This window comes from Amia ocellicauda, chromosome 2, assembly GCF_036373705.1.
Source record: "Amia ocellicauda isolate fAmiCal2 chromosome 2, fAmiCal2.hap1, whole genome shotgun sequence".
Classification (NCBI taxonomy): Eukaryota; Metazoa; Chordata; class Actinopteri; order Amiiformes; family Amiidae; genus Amia; species Amia ocellicauda.
This window is the reverse complement of record NC_089851.1, coordinates 14,481,442-14,500,363: the sequence shown is the minus strand read 5'-3', so window position 1 is coordinate 14,500,363 and position 18,922 is coordinate 14,481,442. Positions and strand designations below refer to the sequence as shown.

The 18,922-nt window shown below is 38.8% G+C and overlaps 1 protein-coding gene across 3 annotated transcripts in view; it reads left to right on the top strand.

Moving 5' to 3' along the window:
- kctd1 (potassium channel tetramerization domain containing 1) overlaps positions 1-18,505 on the top strand; it is a 51,146-nt gene extending 32,641 nt beyond the window's left edge. For all 3 annotated transcript variants that reach the window (XM_066719583.1, XM_066719585.1, XM_066719582.1), the window contains exons 2-5: positions 859-1,037; positions 12,986-13,130; positions 15,347-15,652; positions 16,771-18,505. In XM_066719583.1, coding sequence (XP_066575680.1) covers positions 859-1,037; positions 12,986-13,130; positions 15,347-15,652; positions 16,771-16,929 — 789 coding nt within the window. In that variant the 3' untranslated portion in view covers positions 16,930-18,505. The remainder of the gene's footprint in view (positions 1-858; positions 1,038-12,985; positions 13,131-15,346; positions 15,653-16,770) is intronic.
- The last annotated feature ends 417 nt before the right edge of the window (positions 18,506-18,922 follow it).

Here is an 18,922-nt window from a genome sequence, read left to right as displayed (position 1 = left end):
CGTGGAACGGCTTGTTATCAAGATCTTGAGGTGGTTTCTAGCAGTACTGCAACTGCTCTAAATTCAAACCCTATTTCAGAGTTACAGTACTGTATCAGATGTCCTCTCTAGCTGCAGACAGTTATGGCATTCATTTCCCCTGGAGGTCAGTGCTTGAATCCCTCCAGCTCAGTGACCTCTTTTTTGCCCTTTCCCAGCTATTGCTTTGTCCCTAGTCAGGGAACGCAGCTATTAACAACCAAACCTGCAACAAAAACTAGAACATTTAAATGATTATTGACCGTTTCACTAAGGCTGCAAGGGATGGGACAACACTGTGACAAGGAAACAGTCTGTCCTAACAAGGAGAGAAGACAAATTAAAAATAAATTTAAAAAAATCCATGGTGACTTCCCTGCAATTCTTGGACTTTGTGGCTGAATTTTATATTCAGTTTGACTGAATGCTGTTTACAAGCCTTCTCATTTACATGACATGCTATTAAATACTCAAAATTTACAATATACAGTTCAAGGAGATTTCAAATTGTATTTATGTTAGAATAGAAAAATATATACATATTGTGTGCTAAAAAGACATGTCAGATAACACAGCATTTAGCTGTAACCAGCACTTTAAGCAATGATTTCCCACACATCAAAAATTAACATAGATTACAGGGTTATTATCTCAAAAATACAGACTGTCATGATCTTGGAGATTACTTTTGCTATTGTTTGTTTTTTCAACATACTGCTTTCTTGTCTCAAGCTATACCCAATATTATTTGATTTCCTTTTTTGATTTCAGAGAAGTCGTATATCATGTGAACTTTGTTGTTGTTGTGTAATTTTGAATCCATCTTCCCTCTCCTTGTAGGATAACCGACCCAATATGTCCAGGCCCGTGATAACCAGGTCACCTGCGTCACCACTGAGCAACCAGGGCATCCCAACACCTGCACAACTCACCAAGTCCAATGCACCGGTACACATCGATGTGGGCGGCCACATGTACACCAGCAGCTTGGCAACGCTGACAAAGTACCCAGAGTCGAGGTAAGGGAGGCAGCCTACGTTTCATACCCACGCATTCAATTATACGGTTCTTTGTTATGGATTGGCGGTCCTGGCTGGTTAGCCTGTTGGTTTAGTATCATTTAAGTGCATTCAGTCAGAGCATCTGATAGTGTAATCCTTATGCTTAATAAGAACTGTTAATTGTTTTCCAGGTTTAAACACATCACATGATGATCAATGTTCACAAAAAAAATCCTTTTCTTAAGAAATAGCTCATATCATAGCTTCTTGCATGTATTGAATCGAAAGACTTCTTTGTTAGCTACCTATCATTTTTGTTTTACTGTATATAGGTATAAAACATTTGTCCAATCGGGTATTGTCTATTAAGTCACAGTAACCTACTGTCTGAAGCCTTTTGCTGGTAAAGTTTGGTTTACTGTTTGATTATTTACAGAGAAGAAACGTTTCTCTTCTGTATTTTCCATACTAATGGTGCCAAATTAATCTGTCGTTAAGACATCAACATCTGGTGATTTCGTTGTCTTATTAAAAAAGGGACAATGTCTTCCTAGTGAATGGGATTTTTATGCTACAGAGACCAGGACATTACTGTGGTAAATCATGCCACACGTATAACTTACTTTTGTGTGGCTCAAATAATATCAGACCCCTCTAATTCATATAATTATTTTAAAGAAATGTAAATATGTAGTGGTGGTCATTCTCTGTTTTAATTCTGCATGTTGTGTGTCACCATGAAAAGAGAGGACATTGGCTTGCCCTCCTTCAATGGTTATCAGCCCTATAGTTTCTGATATCTGCAAAAATCATTGTACTGTGAAAAGTCCCTTCAATTAATTTTTCATTTTGTTTGTTGGTTTATTTATGTATTTACTGCCACAGCTCTTTCCACAATTTTATTTAACTTATAAACAACTCTTTAAATCTGAGATATAATAAGCTAGGCTGTTGTGCAGTGATTTTAAAAGCCTCTTTCTGTTTAATCATTTGTATAACAGCTCTGCTAGATTTGGATTCAGGACAGAAATTAACCTTGAGTTTGGAGGCCTTTTGTGTTTTTGTGTAGATATTTTTTGATTGCTCTTTCTACATGAGAGAGAAAAATGTCATAATTAAGTGTTTGCAAGGAAATAAATTAAAATAGGCAATGTATTAACTTTTCAAGATAAAAAGACTAATGTACATAACTGTAGATTGTGAAATTGTCTTACAAATGTTGTCACCTGAACTAAGATACAGTCTACTCCATTTGACAGTCTGGAATTGAAATTGAAATTGGAGTAGAGGTATATAAACATAAAAGCCAGACCTTTTGAAAGAATAGCATGTGGACAGGGCACAAACAGTTATAAACTTGCAATGACAGTTTCCATCAGATGAAAAGTCACAAATTGAGAATAAAGTGCAGTAATTGGTCTTTCAGCTTGCTTCACAGGTTTAAAAGAGAGTTGATCACTTTGTGCAGTAGATATGATTCTTTAGACATCCTTGTTAGAAGAAAAGACAAGGGAGTGTGTGGGGCCTCAAACCACATTTGTTTATGAAACCTTGCTCGTAGACGATTCTGTTTTGCCTCTTTTACTAATGTGGGGTGATATGCTATCAAAGGTTGGTCATCCTACTCAGATCTAGGGTGCAGTAAACTGCAATATATTAAAGTTTGCTATAGACACATGACATCAGTGAAATGTTATCTCTTCCCTGTCCCTTTTGTTGAATTTTATTTTTATTAGGTTTATTTGAACTATGACCCTGCCCTGCAAAATACACAGATTAAGTCAAGCAGCCTGTATATTTATCAGTCCGAAACCTCAAATTGTCAAGCTGTTCCTACCAATAAAATTGATCTAAAGAATAATTAACTAATAAACGTATCACCTACTGGCTAATTATGAAATATTTCCAAATACTGGAGGCCCAGAAGGAAAGTAGTAGTTATAAAGGAATAAAAGTATGAAAGCTATATGGTTACTTCAGACATTGATTATCCAGTATTTATGCTGTTCTTAACTGCTCAGCAGGTATTTATTAATTGAGCAACTGCATAACTATTGATCAACCGATGATATCACTTTATCAGACAGTGTGTTGAAATCATTCAGACATATTGAATCTCAAAGCAGGGTCTGATGTATAGCTCTTACACGTCAAATACAATGAATACCAACTGTGAAGAATATAAGACTTGCCTAGATGATCCACATTGTCAGAAATAAAAGAAATGGAATTAGTCAAATTCATCTGAACGGTTTTCAGTGCTCTGCTGATATGATTTGCTGAAGAAATTACCATCATTTACTATGCTTTGCCTGAGGAACTTGCTTTGCTTTGGGCTACCTTTTTTCCCCAGGAAATTACTTGCACAGACAGATGCCTCTGTCAAATAAGAATATAAGACTTCTATATTAACAAGCTTATCAGACTGTTATTTATTTACTTATGAGTATTTTAACTCTATTAGAACTGACTATTGCAGTTAAGCCAAAGGTATCTGTTACAGAAAGGATAAAGCAATCCATAGTGAATGGGAGAATGAACATGCTGCATTTAGCCAGTAGCTGATAATTATGTTGTACAGTTACTAAACACTTTTAAAATCAGGTTTATTGCAGTATATTGAGGTTGTTGTCTTGCACACATGAAATAAACTTTTATTTGTGTGCATCCAATGGATAAATCTGTTAAGTAGGTTTCCTGTCACAAGAGAACTACGTTCACTTAATTGTTGAGTGATATTTTTATGAGAGCTACAGTAAATGCTGTACTTTCTCATTGACGGCTAGTTATCATTCTGTTAGTCAAACAACAGGTGGCTGAAGGATTTGAATCTGCCACACTTATTCTCCATAAATAATTGATCCTTTGCTGCACATTGTGGTGTACTGCTCTATTACAGTTGATTTTAAGTATTAATGATGGCACCAGGCACCAACATTCTCCCTCAGTCCAGGACAAAAACTGTGCTGCTTAGCTTCCTTAGGTAGAACATTGAAATTCAGTCCAGTTAATTTAAATCTGATACAATTAATCTGCAAATCAGGATGATGTGAAATACAATTTACACTAATATGCGTTATTTTAGGTGTGTGAGTGTGTAAACCTTCCAGAGAATTCCCATACCAGCATTGGAGTAAATGCATAAAGTCATGTGTTTACCTTAAAGTCAGCTGTTAACCTTGTGTCCAGGTATAGTATCGCTTCCTTAAGTGCAAATCCCTTGGTGAATGTTACGGATCCATGAATTTGACATGGATATATTCTTCTGGAAAGCATGTCACATTTAGTGCCTTTTGTGTGATCGTAATGTACCAATGTAACTCAGAAAACTGTCTTCCTTTGTCTTAAATCAAATTATCATCATTACCTGTCTTTCTCTGATGTATGTTATTGTAAAACCAGCTGAGTATAAAGACAGCCTGCCTGGCCCCCTTGCTGTTGTCACTGCCAACATGTGCATCCGCTATAAGGAGTTGGGAGCCGTCAGTTATCTGTCATCTCTCCTTTCACTGTAGTTATCATTGAATGCATCACTGAAGAACAACATACCAGCCAGTCATGCTGTCTGACAGCCCTTCATTCCCTGCATCTTGTCATATCAGTATTGTTACGTGTCAGATTGCATATGCAGTTGTGTTGATACAGGATGCAATGACCACCTGTCTGTACTGCTTTCTTTTTATATTTATATACATCTCTCAAATCTGGAGGGGTTCATGAATAGAACATGAATACACTGTAGTAAACCGAAATTATTAAAGACCTCCTATATCAATGTATCTGCTTGTTGTGTCTAGTAGAGCACTCAGTATCTTAATTCTGCAAGTGTGCAATTTCAATATTTCAATTTTTTCCAGGAATCATAATGAAAAATCCCAATATTGAGAAGTATAAAATTTGAGAGGCTGAGGGGACTGAATCCAGGCTGACTTTTTGGTGCTGACAGATGTTTTACTCTCACATTTGACATGATCATATAAGCACACATTATCATGTATACACAAACCATTTAATGGTTTTACATTCTCAGGTCTGACTTTTACATTTTGTTTCACAACTGCATAGTGTGGAAGAGTGAATACATATTTTTAAAGATCTCTTTCAAGTACAAATTTTGAAAGTCTCAAATCCTCTTGATTACATAACCTAACTTATGGGGTGCAGTGATTTCTGTGTTTCCAGTTATTTTATATTCACAACAGATCACATTAATTGAGTTGACTTATTATAGAGTTATTATAGTTGTATAAAACCCTATTATGCTAACCAGCAAGCTTTCAAGTATGTTCGTGCCAAAGTCTTGAAACTGAAGAAAAAACAAGGCGCACACATATCATTTTTTGATTTTGACAGATGTCATAACAGCAGTAAAACTCTAAAGCGGCTAATACCATCTGGCAATCACCATCTTAAGTCCATCGGTTGCTTTGGGCTTTGCCTTAGGATGCTAATCAGCTCTAAGCAGTCAATACCAGATGGTATTGACCAGTCTTTTGGGCTTTTTAACTAATCTTTGCATCCCTCAACTATATCGCAGTCATTTTACACATAACGTTTTAGTAAGATTAATTATATATTTGCCATTATGAATTTAAGATTCTGGGTTTAATATAATTAATCAGTTTTCTGATATACATATACATATATCATTTTGTTCTTGTTTTGTTTGCTGTGGAAAAAATGTATTTTTGTGAAAAATAAGTCTGTTTTCTTCAACTTACTTAAAATCAGCCAAGGGTGGTTCTTTGCAGTTCAAGTGTGTGTGATAAATCTACAAACGCAAGATAACATTTAAGGCTAGATAATAATGATCTATTTTTATTTTAATCAAGTGTTATAAATGTTCAAATGTTTGACTTTACCTCTTTGAGACTGTTTATATTGCCAAACATCATTTACTTAAACTCATGCAAAGCAATTTTTCTTTTATTATTATTTCTGCATAGCTTTTTTCCTTCATGCTTCTGCCATTTTTAATTTATTATTCTAGCTTTACATGGATGATGATGCTATGGATAGTGACACATCCAGCTGTGGCACACTTCCCTGCAAGACCATAGACAGAATCAGTTAGGATTATGGTAAACTAGACATCACTAACATTGGTTGCCTTTGGTTTGGAAAAACTACAGCTGACGTTGATGATGTGTGAATACAAAACTGTAACTGCAGTGGACGGTTTATGTGGTGAAATTCAGACTTCCTGGAAGTGTGTGCATCATTCTTGATAAAGGGTTTATATGCCTTATTGCTCGACCAATGTTTAATGTAAAGATTGTAGGAGTAGAGATGGTCATTAAGCAAAGCATATGTTTCTCTATCTTGTTCATTCTCACACTGAGTGATAGATACTAAAACAAGCAATTATATTGTCAGTGCTTGGAAAACCATCAGAGAATGCTGATAGGAAGGCTTTACAAAATAATTATGCTTTTAAATATACAACACCAATGTCCATATAGAGGACTTGAGCCCAGAACCCTATGGCTATGAGGCCAGAGTTCTATAATCTGACTGTAACCTATATATTGTGATGCCCCTTGTATGGCCCCTTTCTTTACCCATTTAATCCTGAACCGGTTTTCCAAGAGCTGCTGTGATTTGTAACTAGTTTATGCCATGATGGAGCCACCAATAGCCAAGGTCCTGAGCTGGGAGTAAGTAAAGCCATCCTCTACAGAGTACTTTAATGTATAACTCGCAGACATGCATGCTCTTTTCTGCTCTTGATGGTATAGACCCCTTTTACCTTTTGGAAGGTTTCATCTCCCAAAGACAACTTGAGTTGTTTTCCAGGAATAGAAATCTGGTCTGTGCTTCAGGTGCTCAAGAAAACCACATTGAACTCCTACACATTTCTATTAATGCTATTCCAGCAATAATACAAGTGAGGTTTTTGTCCTGTAGCACAATTTCCAGATTTCCATACCACTGCAATACCTGATAGGTTCCATTCAAAGCATTGTGGACAGCATGTTACAGCCTGTCTTTTTATTGACCATTTTGCATTAAAAAATATATTTAAAATCTTAATTTGATAGACACAGCTGTTATTTAGTGTTTGCCGGGTGACTTTTGTTTTTTAATGGACATTTGTTTTCCAAAATCTAAAGGGGGAAACAATTAAAGTCTGAATTATTTTCATGAATTTGTAACTTTATAGTACATCCTTACAGCATACAACCTTGCTGATTTTCATTGTTTGGTACTTCATTTCTTTTTTATATACGTCATATTTGCAAAAAACACCTGAAGACCCGTGGCTTCAATTTCAAGAACTCCCAGATGCAAGCAAGACAACTGGACTTAAAATGAACCCAAGTGAAATGAAAATCATGTTTAACAGCTTTGTTAAATAGAAAGTCTTTAACCTTTTCCCCCCCAATATTTTGTTGTCAGTGCCTCTGTTTCATGCATTTCAATTGATTTATTTTCACCTATCTATGCACCATAGTTCACACTGTTAAGGAGAAAGAAGTTGATAAGTTTTAGTGGAAAAATTTGATCCCCTATCAATCAGCAAGATTTCTGGCTCCCAGGTGTCTTTTATACAGGTAACGAGCTGAGATTAGGAAAACTCTCTTAAAGGGAGCTCAGCTCGTTACCTGTATAAAAGACACCTGTCCACAGAAGCAATCAATCAATCAGATTCCAAACTCTCCACCATGGCCAAGACCAAAGAGCTGTCCAAGGATGTCAGGGACAAGATTGTAGACCTACACAAGGCTGGAATGGGCTACAAGACCATCGCCAAGCAGCTTGGTGAGAAGGTGACAACAGTTGGTGCGATTATTCGCAAATGGAAGAAATGCAAGATAACTGTCAGTCTCCCTCAGTCTGGGGCTCCATGCAAGATCTCACCTCGTGGAGTTTCAATGATCATGAGAACGGTGAGGAATCAGCCCAGAACTACACGGGAGGATCTTGTTAATGATCTCAAGGCAGCTGGGACCATAGTCACCAAGAAAACAATTGGTAACACACTACGCCGTGAAGGACTGAAATCCTGCAGTGCCCGCAAGGTCCCCCTGCTCAAGAAAGCACATGTACTGAAGTTTGCCAATGAACATCTGAATGATTCAGAGGAGAACTGGGTGAAAGTGTTGTCAGATGAGACCAAAATCGAGCTCTTTGGCATCAACTTAACTCGCCGTGTTTGGAGGAGGAGGAATGACCCCAAGAACACCATCCCCATCGTCCAACATGGAGGTGGAAACATTATGCTTTGGGGGTGTTTTTCTGCTAAGGGGACAGGACAACTGCACCGCATCAAAGGGACGATGGACGGGGCCATGTACCGTCAAATCTTGGGTGAGAACCTCCTTCCCTCAGCCAGGGCATTGAAAATGGGTCGTGGATGGGTATTCCAGCATGACAATGACCCAAAACACACAGCCAAGGCAACAAAGGAGTGGCTCAAGAAGAAGCACATTAAGGTCCTGGAGTGGCCTAGCCAGTGTCCAGACCTTAATCCCATAGAAAATCTGTGGAGGGAGCTGAAGGTTCGAGTTGCCAAACGTCAGCCTCGAAACCTTAATGACTTGTAGAAGATCTGCAAAGAGGAGTGGGACAAAATCCCTCCTGAGATGTGTGCAAACCTGGTGGCCAACTACAAGAAACATCTGACCTCTGTGATTGCCAACAAGGGTTTTGCCACCAAGTACTAATTCGAAGGGGTCAAATACTTATTTCCCTCATTAACATGCAAATCAATTTATAACTTTTTTGAAATGTGTTTTTTCAGGATTTTTTTGTTGTTATTCTGTCTCTGACGGCTAAAATACACCTACCATTAAAATTATAGACTGATCATTTCTTTGTCAGTGGGCAAACTTACAAAATCAGCAGGGGATCAAATACTTTTTTCCCTCACTATATACACTCACCTAAAGGATTATTAGGAACACCTGTTCAATTTCTCATTAATGCAATTATCTAATCAACCAATCACATGGCAGTTGCTTCAATGCATTTAGGGGTGTGGTCCTGGTCAAGACAATCTCCTGAACTCCAAACTGAATGTCTGAATGGGAAAGAAAGGTGATTTAAGCAATTTTGAGCGTGGCATGGTTGTTGGTGCCAGACGGGCCGGTCTGAGTATTTCACAATCTGCTCAGTTACTGGGATTTTCACGCACAACCATTTCTAGGGTTTACAAAGAATGGTGTGAAAAGGGAAAAACATCCAGTATGCGGCAGTCCTGTGGGCGAAAATGCCTTGTTGATGCTAGAGGTCAGAGGAGAATGGGCCGACTGATTCAAGCTGATAGAAGAGCAACTTTGACTGAAATAACCACTCGTTACAACCGAGGTATGCAGCAAAGCATTTGTGAAGCCACAACACGTACAACCTTGAGGCGGATGGGCTACAACAGCAGAAGACCCCACCGGGTACCACTCATCTCCACTACAAATAGGAAAAAGAGGCTACAATTTGCACAAGCTCACCAAAATTGGACAGTTGAAGACTGGAAAAATGTTGCCTGGTCTGATGAGTCTCGATTTCTGTTGAGACATTCAGATGGTAGAGTCAGAATTTGGCGTAAACAGAATGAGAACATGGATCCATCATGCCTTGTTACCACTGTGCAGGCTGGTGGTGGTGGTGTAATGGTGTTGGGGATGTTTTCTTGGCACACTTTAGGCCCCTTAGTGCCAATTGGGCATCGTTTAAATGCCACGGCCAACCTGAGCATTGTTTCTGACCATGTCCATCCCTTTATGACCACCATGTACCCATCCTCTGATGGCTACTTCCAGCAGGATAATGCACCATGTCACAAAGGTCGAATCATTTCAAATTGGTTTCTTGAACATGACAATGAGTTCACTGTACTAAACTGGCCCCCACAGTCACCAGATCTCAACCCAATAGAGCATCTTTGGGATGTGGTGGAACGGGAGCTTCGTGCCCTGGATGTGCATCCCACAAATCTCCATCAACTGCAAGATGCTATCCTATCAATATGGGCCAACATTTCTAAAGAATGCTTTCAGCACCTTGTTGAATCAATGCCACGTAGAATTAAGGCAGTTCTGAAGGCGAAAGGGGGTCAAACACAGTATTAGTATGGTGTTCCTAATAATCCTTTAGGTGAGTGTATATATAGAACTGAAATATTTTCATTTGATTTGTGTCAGGTCTGTGACTGGGCCACTCAAGGACATTTACATTTTTGTTCCTTAGCCACTCCAGTGTAGTTTTGGCTGTGTGCTTAGGGTGTTGTCCTGCAGAAAAGTGGATTTCCATTCCAGTTTTAGCATTCTTACATTGGGCATAGGGTTTCCCTCAAGGATTTTTCTGTACTTTGCTCTGTTAATTTTCCCTTCTATCCTGACAAGTGTCCCAGACCTTGTTGATGAGAAACATTCCAATTACATGATGCTGCCACCACTAGGGTGCTCTTTTGGTGTGGTGTGCGGTGTTGGGTTTGCACCAAACATAATGCATTGCTTGTAGGCCAATATTTCCATTTAAGTTTTGTCAGATTACAATACTGTTTGTCATATGGCTACTGAATCTCTTCAGTGTGTCAGATGGCCTTTCTTGTGTAATGGTTTCCTTCTAGCCACCCTACCCTGCAGGCCAGATATTGTTGCCCCATGCACACTCTGGCCAGTCAAAGCCATCGGTTAGTTAATTCAAAGTTCATTTTAAACACCAGTTCAGCAGAGATGCTCACAAGGCCACCCATCGGTTGCTGATGGGGAACCTCTCAAGTTATGATTGGTCACAACTGCGTTAAGTATAGATATCAATACGCTATATTAACAGATCATTGTGAATTTGATCTCAAATAGCTAATGACAGAATGATGATCTCTCTTTATATACTCACATATATGTATAACAACTATTCAGATGTTTAATAGAACTATAAAAATACATTAAGGTGCTGTTGTATATCAGAAACACTTAGTCATTTAAACTTAGTCATTCTTTATTTCATAAATAAAATATATATTTAATGTTGAGATACTTATTGGTATTCCTATTTGGTTGGCCACCCTAGTCAGGAGCTGATAAGGATGCAGACAAGAACTTGAGGAGTGTGTCCGTGAGCCGAGGAACAATGGTCCGGGATGCCATACTCCTGCAGATCTGAAAGATGCAAATAGGGATGCTCAGTCACTTAGATATTCCCATGAAGCAGCAGCTCGGTCAGTGATGGGGATCCGGAGACAGGTCTCTGGGCAAGATAAGGGTTCTGTTGGTCTAGCAAGGGCAAACGGTTTTCAGCACACAGTGAGTAGCAACTTATTCCAGTTCAGTTGGACAGTTGAAAATGTTTAAACTAAGTACTATCCTGGGGATCAGGCAAGAATGCCGGCTTCAAGATTGCATTATACACAAAGTTTGATGACTTTGTTAAGAGTTTTTGATGCTTTTTGAGGCTAGGCTGCTGGCTGGGCTCAGAGTTCATTCTGAGATTCAATCAGCATGAAACAGTCTTGCGTTGCGTCTTGAAAGGAGCGGAGGCTGATTCTCAGGTGTCAGGTGTGTATTTGGGGAGCCTGTAGAGCCCCCAGAGCATCAAATTAATTCCAGGCGGCGGATTCTAAGGAGAAATAACTTGGCTGCATTCCAGGCCCTTGTGGTCTGCTCCTCATTGGTGGATCCTACATGGCATAGATGCATCGCCTGCTCATTGGCTGCTTGTCTGGTAGCTCTTAAGGGATTTACAACCTCACGTGGTCTTTGATGGTGAGATGCGGTGGGGTGATTGAAATCTGTTCTGGAAAGTGTCAATGTGAGAGAGTGTCAATCTGGTGCCGAGCTCATGGAGGTCCCATCTCCTGAATAATGGTTAACATGTAACAGCACACGTTTGATTTATTTTATGACCTGCTAGAACTGACCTGTCTCTGAAGGATCAGTGATCAGGAAAGGGAGACAATTTCAAGAATTTCTATTCTTATTAATTAAAACAACAGAATTTGCTAATCGGTATACATGGCTGTTGGACACATCCTACCAAGCTATTTCAGTTTTTATTTTAATCAATTTACTACAAATTTCTACATAGTTTTTTCCCAGTGGTGGGGTAGGATGTGTAAGTAAGTTGGGGGGTGGGGTGGGGACTATTTTAATTCCAGGCAACAAAAGGTGATTTTCTTGAGTGTGTGCGTGCGTGTGTGTATGTGTATGTATATTCAGTGCATCTGAATCCAGTGTTTTGCTGAAGCTATGTGATGATTTTTCATATATTTGTATTTGGTTAATTAGATTTTTTTTTTCTTTTCCTTTTTTTCATCTGTCCATCTCTACTGTAGGCTTTAATTTTCTCTGCACTTACAACAGCGTCACTGTGCATGCTGTGACTGTGACTTGCAGTTATATTTTTATACCAGTGATAACATTTTGTTGATTTTCTTTGTATACATTAAGAATTTCCATAAATAGTTTTTTTTTTCTTCTCCACTCATCTGCATCACATAGAAATCAGTATCTGCTTACATAATCAACACTGTACAACATAGACTGCTAATGGGTTTCATTGTCAGAAATTGCCTTTTTTTTAATAGTCGTTTTTAAAATAATTGATTTGTTTTAGTTAATGCTGATTAGAGTATGGAAAAAGTTAATATCAGCAGTGTTTATTTTAAGATTCAACTAATTATCCAAATGAGGAATCCAGTCCTTATCATGTCTGAATAATTTGAGTTTATCTTCCCACTATGCTAAATAAGGTTTCTACAATGAATGGAAAAAAGCATTAAACTGTCCAGCAATATATACTGTTGTGTTGTGTACATTTGACATGTTGGGTTATTCAGTGTGTACAGAACTGTTGTTAGTCTGTCTTCAATCCATTTAGCATTTCTGATATCTACATGTTTATCTATCTATTCTTTTATTCTACTTGATTACGAAGGAAGAAAGATTTTTCTGTTGGCGGGCTTACACAAATTTTTACACTGAGATACAATAAGCCTCTACACTTACATTTATCTTCTCTCTTAACAGAATTGGCCGGCTCTTCGATGGCACAGAGCCCATCGTGCTGGACAGTCTCAAACAGCACTACTTTGTTGACAGAGACGGACACATGTTCAGATACATTTTAAATTTCCTCAGGACCTCCAAGCTTTTGATTCCTGATGACTTTAAGGTAAGTATGTCCAAAAGTATACATGACTTAATTCTTCACAATTTGATTCCTGTTTTTTCAATATGGACATGAATAGGTTATATAAAGGCTCAAGAGTTTTCTTAATTAATCTCTGAAACGGGAATGTTCTCTTAGCTGCTGTACAACAAAGTCAATACTTTAAGCATCAGACATTTTCTAATATACACTCACCTAAAGGATTATTAGGAACACCTGTTCAATTTCTCATTAATGCAATTATCTAACCAACCAATCACATGGCAGTTGCTTCAATGCATTTAGGGGTGTGGTCCTGGTCAAGACAATCTCCTGAACTCCAAACTGAATGTCTGAATGGGAAAGAAAGGTGATTTAAGCAATTTTGAGCGTGGTTGTTGGTGCCAGACGGGCCGGTCTGAGTATTTCACAATCTGCTCAGTTACTGGGATTTTCACGCACAACCATTTCTAGGGTTTACAAAGAATGGTGTGAAAAGGGAAAAACATCCAGTATGCGGCAGTCCTGTGGGCGAAAATGCCTTGTTGATGCTAGAGGTCAGAGGAGAATGGGCCGACTGATTCAAGCTGATAGAAGAGCAACTTTGACTGAAATAACCACTCGTTACAACCGAGGTATGCAGCAAAGCATTTGTGAAGCCACAACACGTACAACCTTGAGGCGGATGGGCTACAACAGCAGAAGACCCCACCGGGTACCACTCATCTCCACTACAAATAGGAAAAAGAGGCTACAATTTGCACAAGCTCACCAAAATTGGACAGTTGAAGACTGGAAAAATGTTGCCTGGTCTGATGAGTCTCGATTTCTGTTGAGACATTCAGATGGTAGAGTCAGAATTTGGCGTAAACAGAATGAGAACATGGATCCATCATGCCTTGTTACCACTGTGCAGGCTGGTGGTGGTGGTGTAATGGTGTGGGGGATGTTTTCTTGGCACACTTTAGGCCCCTTAGTGCCAATTGGGCATCGTTTAAATGCCACGGCCTACCTGAGCATTGTTTCTGACCATGTCCATCCCTTTATGACCACCATGTACCCATCCTCTGATGGCTACTTCCAGCAGGATAATGCACCATGTCACAAAGGTCGAATCATTTCAAATTGGTTTCTTGAACATGACAATGAGTTCACTGTACTAAACTGGCCCCCACAGTCACCAGATCTCAACCCAATAGAGCATCTTTGGGATGTGGTGGAACGGGAGCTTCGTGCCCTGGATGTGCATCCCACAAATCTCCATCAACTGCAAGATGCTATCCTATCAATATGGGCCAACATTTCTAAAGAATGCTTTCAGCACCTTGTTGAATCAATGCCACGTAGAATTAAGGCAGTTCTGAAGGCGAAAGGGGGTCAAACACAGTATTAGTATGGTGTTCCTAATAATCCTTTAGGTGAGTGTAAGTTTCATGCAGAAGGGATACTCTCAAGCGGCTTGGGGAAAAAACATGTTAAAAAAGAGCATTTTGAAATCTTTATTAGCACTCAGTGTGTTGCAAAACAGAACCGGGTTTATTGTAGGTAAGATATTTTCACGCACAGTACGCAGTTCATGACCTCACTATATAATTTACCTGGTATAAATTAGCCTAGAAATGCACAAAAAGTAGGAGATGGGCTTCTAAAAATGAAATTTATTTTCAAGTTGTCTTTTTTCACCATGAACAAGAAGCAATTTTGATTATAGAGTTGATTGGATTACTTGATTAATTACTCTTGCTTTCATGAACCCTTTGGCCTAGTTACTTCAGACTTCTACCGTGGTTCCCAGCTCATTTGCTTGAGTTTATGAAAGTAAGTTTATGTTCCATCGGGGCCGTTCTCTGCGCTGTGCACAGCAGTCCGACTTCACAGTCAAAAAACGTGTGGAGTCTGACTTAGAACTAGGCTGGTAACAGAATCGCTATTAGAAAAGATTTCATTTTCAGAACATGATGAATATATTTATTTTAGTTCAGCTAAGGTCACAGTACATTGAGCATGCTTTCCCTGTTTTATCTGCATTTCAAGAGATCATAGCAAAGCCCTGGAGCCATATGTGTAAAGTTTGTGTAGGGTTACACAGGTTAAGTAGTGCAGTAGAAGATTCTCTGGGAAAACAGAATAATAGCTGGGATTGATTATTTATTTATTTATTTATTTATTTATTTAGAAACTCCCTCTTGGTAACTCATTTCTTCCCCGCTCTGTTTCCAATCTCTGACGCTGTCCCCCAGGATTACAGCCTGCTCTACGAGGAGGCGCGCTATTTCCAGCTGCAGCCCATGCTGGGGGAGCTGGAGCGCTGGAAGCAGGACCGGGAACTGAGTCGGTTCTCGCGACCCTGCGAGTGCCTGGTGGTGCGAGTGGCCCCGGACCTGGGCGAGAGGATCACGCTAAGCGGGGACAAGGCCCTCATCGAGGAGGTCTTCCCCGAGATCGGAGACGTCATGTGCAACTCGGTCAACGCCGGCTGGAACCACGACTCCACGCACGTTATACGCTTCCCCCTTAACGGCTACTGCCATCTCAACTCCGTTCAGGTGAGGCTGAGCCGAAGCACACGTCCGCCCCTCCAGCAGCAGTGCCCGTGCCTGGACTTTACTGTAAAATCATGTTTTAACTGTTTTTGTTCATATTGATGGTAAAGGTACCTTCTAAAAAAACCTACGCTGAAAAACATAGTTATTGGTTTGTTAACTTATTTTAATGATAGAAATTTTGTTTTTTACTAGTTGTAATGTCTTCAATATGTACAACTTTTTAGTTTTTTTTTTAACTTTCATGTCTCCCCTTCCGAAAGGTTAGAAATAGTGTCATTAAAATCCCCTGCCATTAGAAAATGACCCATCGTACACTGTTTGTTTTCAGAGTTTGGATTTGATCACCCAAACTAGATCTGGTCTTGAAAGAGCACGCTAGGCCAGGCTGTCTGGAGGGATGTTATAATCCTGTTTGGTTATTAAAACAAATCGCCACTGGGTCCTGTAGCTGTGCTAATGGAGAAGAGACGGAAATTGCCAGCAGTGCGAGACCTTTGTAGTTTGGCATGCAGTCCAGCCTGAAGCTGGGAGGGCTGCTGAGCTCCTGAGCTGCCAAGTGGCAGAGAAAAAAACAATGCTCCCGGAGGGCAGTTTAATGGAATGTGATCTTGCAGCCTTCTGGAGATAATGTCTACAAGGCTGAAGAATTAGGGGGTCATGTGCTCGCAATAAGAAGCTACTGTTGTTGGGTGTATTAGGGGGAAAAAAGGGGAAAAATAACAAGTTTTTGAATTGTAAATGAAATTGTATTTTGTTGTTGTCTTTTCCTAATGCAGCTTCAACATACTGAGCTTTCCAGCAAAGATTTAAAAGGAATGCTGTAGCAGTGTTTTGTTTTGTTTTTTTGACAGTTTTAAAGGCAAATATATCATATGTCGGCATTGTTAAAATAAAATCCAGCATGCAAGCACACCATCTGGGAAAATCTTACAGTTTTTGATATTCATCAGCATTTCTAAATTCACTTTTTCATTTTAAAAGACCTCTTTCAGAAACTACGGTGCAAATTATGCATACATCCAAAACGTAACAAAACATTTTGAAGTTTTGAAAAAGTCCTGAAACGAAGAGTTGCTCTTGCTGTGTGTGTAGTTAATGAATTGTCCGCTGTGTTTCAGGTTCTGGAGCGGCTGCAGCAGAGAGGCTTTGAGATCGTGGGCTCTTGTGGTGGAGGGGTCGACTCCTCACAGTTTAGTGAATATGTCCTTCGGAGGGAAATCAAGAGGGCACAGCGTGGACCTTCAGTCATCCGGATAAAACAGGAGCCGCTGGACTAAGGACACAATCACAGAATTGCTCAGGTTCAAAGAGCACAAGACATTTTCGAAGCAGCCAGTACTGAACACTTTTTTTTTTTTTTTTTTAAATTGCAGACTTTGAATCCGGAGAACCAACAACAAAATAAATCACACAGGCATTTCTAATCTAAAGACATTTGAGGAATAACTCATTATATTTTCAGTCTTCTGGAGTTTTGTGATTAAAAGGCTCAGCATTTCCAGCTCTCATATTATACCTATTCCAGTGTTTAAAAAAAGAAAAAAGAAAAAGTTTGTTTTAAAACTTTGAGACTACATCAATGAATTTCCCATTCCAGACTGACCAGGTTCATTGCAGAAAACAAGCATTTAACTACTGAAATCAGTCAGTATGGTTACGGTACTAATGCATCTTCTGTTTCTGACTATAACTTTGATGTGCAGTGAATTACACAGCCAACAGGATTAAACATTTTATATGGAAAAACTCTAGAAAACCAAGAAAGGTCTTGGTGCTTTTAATTTAATTTGGACCCTTTTTTAATTTATTTTTTTATTTCAAAGCTAGCTCAATAAGACTTGTTTTTCAGTATTAGACGTTTAAATAATTCAACATCTAACTGGTTTTGTCCAGATGTCAATTTTTTTCATGATTACAAAAATGAATGTTTTGTTTTTCCAAGTAAAATATTGAAAAGGTGTGTGGACCTATTTCATAAATCCATAGCAAATAATTTTATGAAAGTCCTTGTCATTATTACTGTAAGGAAGTTTCCTTTTTTAAATAATACGTTTAGTGCTTTCATAACTGATGAATATTCAGAAATGCATATTCATAAACACATGCAAGACCATGTCTGCCTGGGATATCTAACCCAGCCTAAATTAAATAGACCTGAAAATTGGGAACATGAATTAATTCTCACAAAAATATATAAACAAAAGTGTGACCTGTGTATATGTAAGTTTTTTTTGTTTTTGTTTGTTTTTATATTGCAATTGTGTGTTATTTTGAACTGAAATTACTGTCACTGTTACATCAACCAATCGGACAACTTATCTGACTGTTAACAAGACTCAACATACTAAGAAAACCTTCGAAGATGAACATGATTCACAACAAGTACAATAGCATTGATGAATAAAAAAGAGGGCAATTAACAGGCCAATTGAGTGCTGGTTATTAGGTATGATTTTAATTTACCTTGTTTGAAGAAGTTTACCATCTACTTTAAAGTAAACATAACCCCAGGCTACTGTCTGAACTAATGTCTGAAGTCATTAGATTTATCAAAATCATAAAATATAGCTGTCTATCAGCTGTCCCACACTTAAGTCTTATTTAATTGTGTATCCTTGAAGAAAGTAAATAAGAATGTAATACAAAACACTAGATAAATATTTAACAAAAGTGTAGACAATCTGTAAATCAAATTTTGTTTGCAGTATCTGAGCTTTGTATAAAGTAATTTGAATTCAGGTTGTCTCTAGTATGCTTAACATACTCAAACATGTGACTTTCTGCAGATGTTCAAGTCAGAGAAAGTTGGCCCAGTTTCAATAAACAAAGTGTCATGGACACCATTTTAGAACAGAGCGTTTCAGCTGTTTTTATTTATTTTTGTACTTCTTTTCCTCTGTGGCGTGGGCTGAGCACATGATGGGTTGGTGAATTAATGGGTGAGTAGTTTCTCCACAGCTCTTGAAGTTCTCCTTTCATGGTGAATTAGTTGAGTAATGAAGACTTCTGAAAATTTCGGGGTCTATGGACATTTTTTCAATTACGTTTACATTTTTTCATGCAATTACTTTTTGGGAGTCTGCAAGGCAAGCAAACCTTCTACTCCTGCCCATATCTCGATTTGGTGATGACTTTAGATTGGAGCAGAAAGTGTCTGATTGAGTGTTCCTGCTGCTGCTTCAAAGAAATGTCTTCTCATAGGAATGACCACGAATGTGCTCAGTGTCGCAAGAAACCATACAACATATCTTTACACCCAGAGCTCTCCTG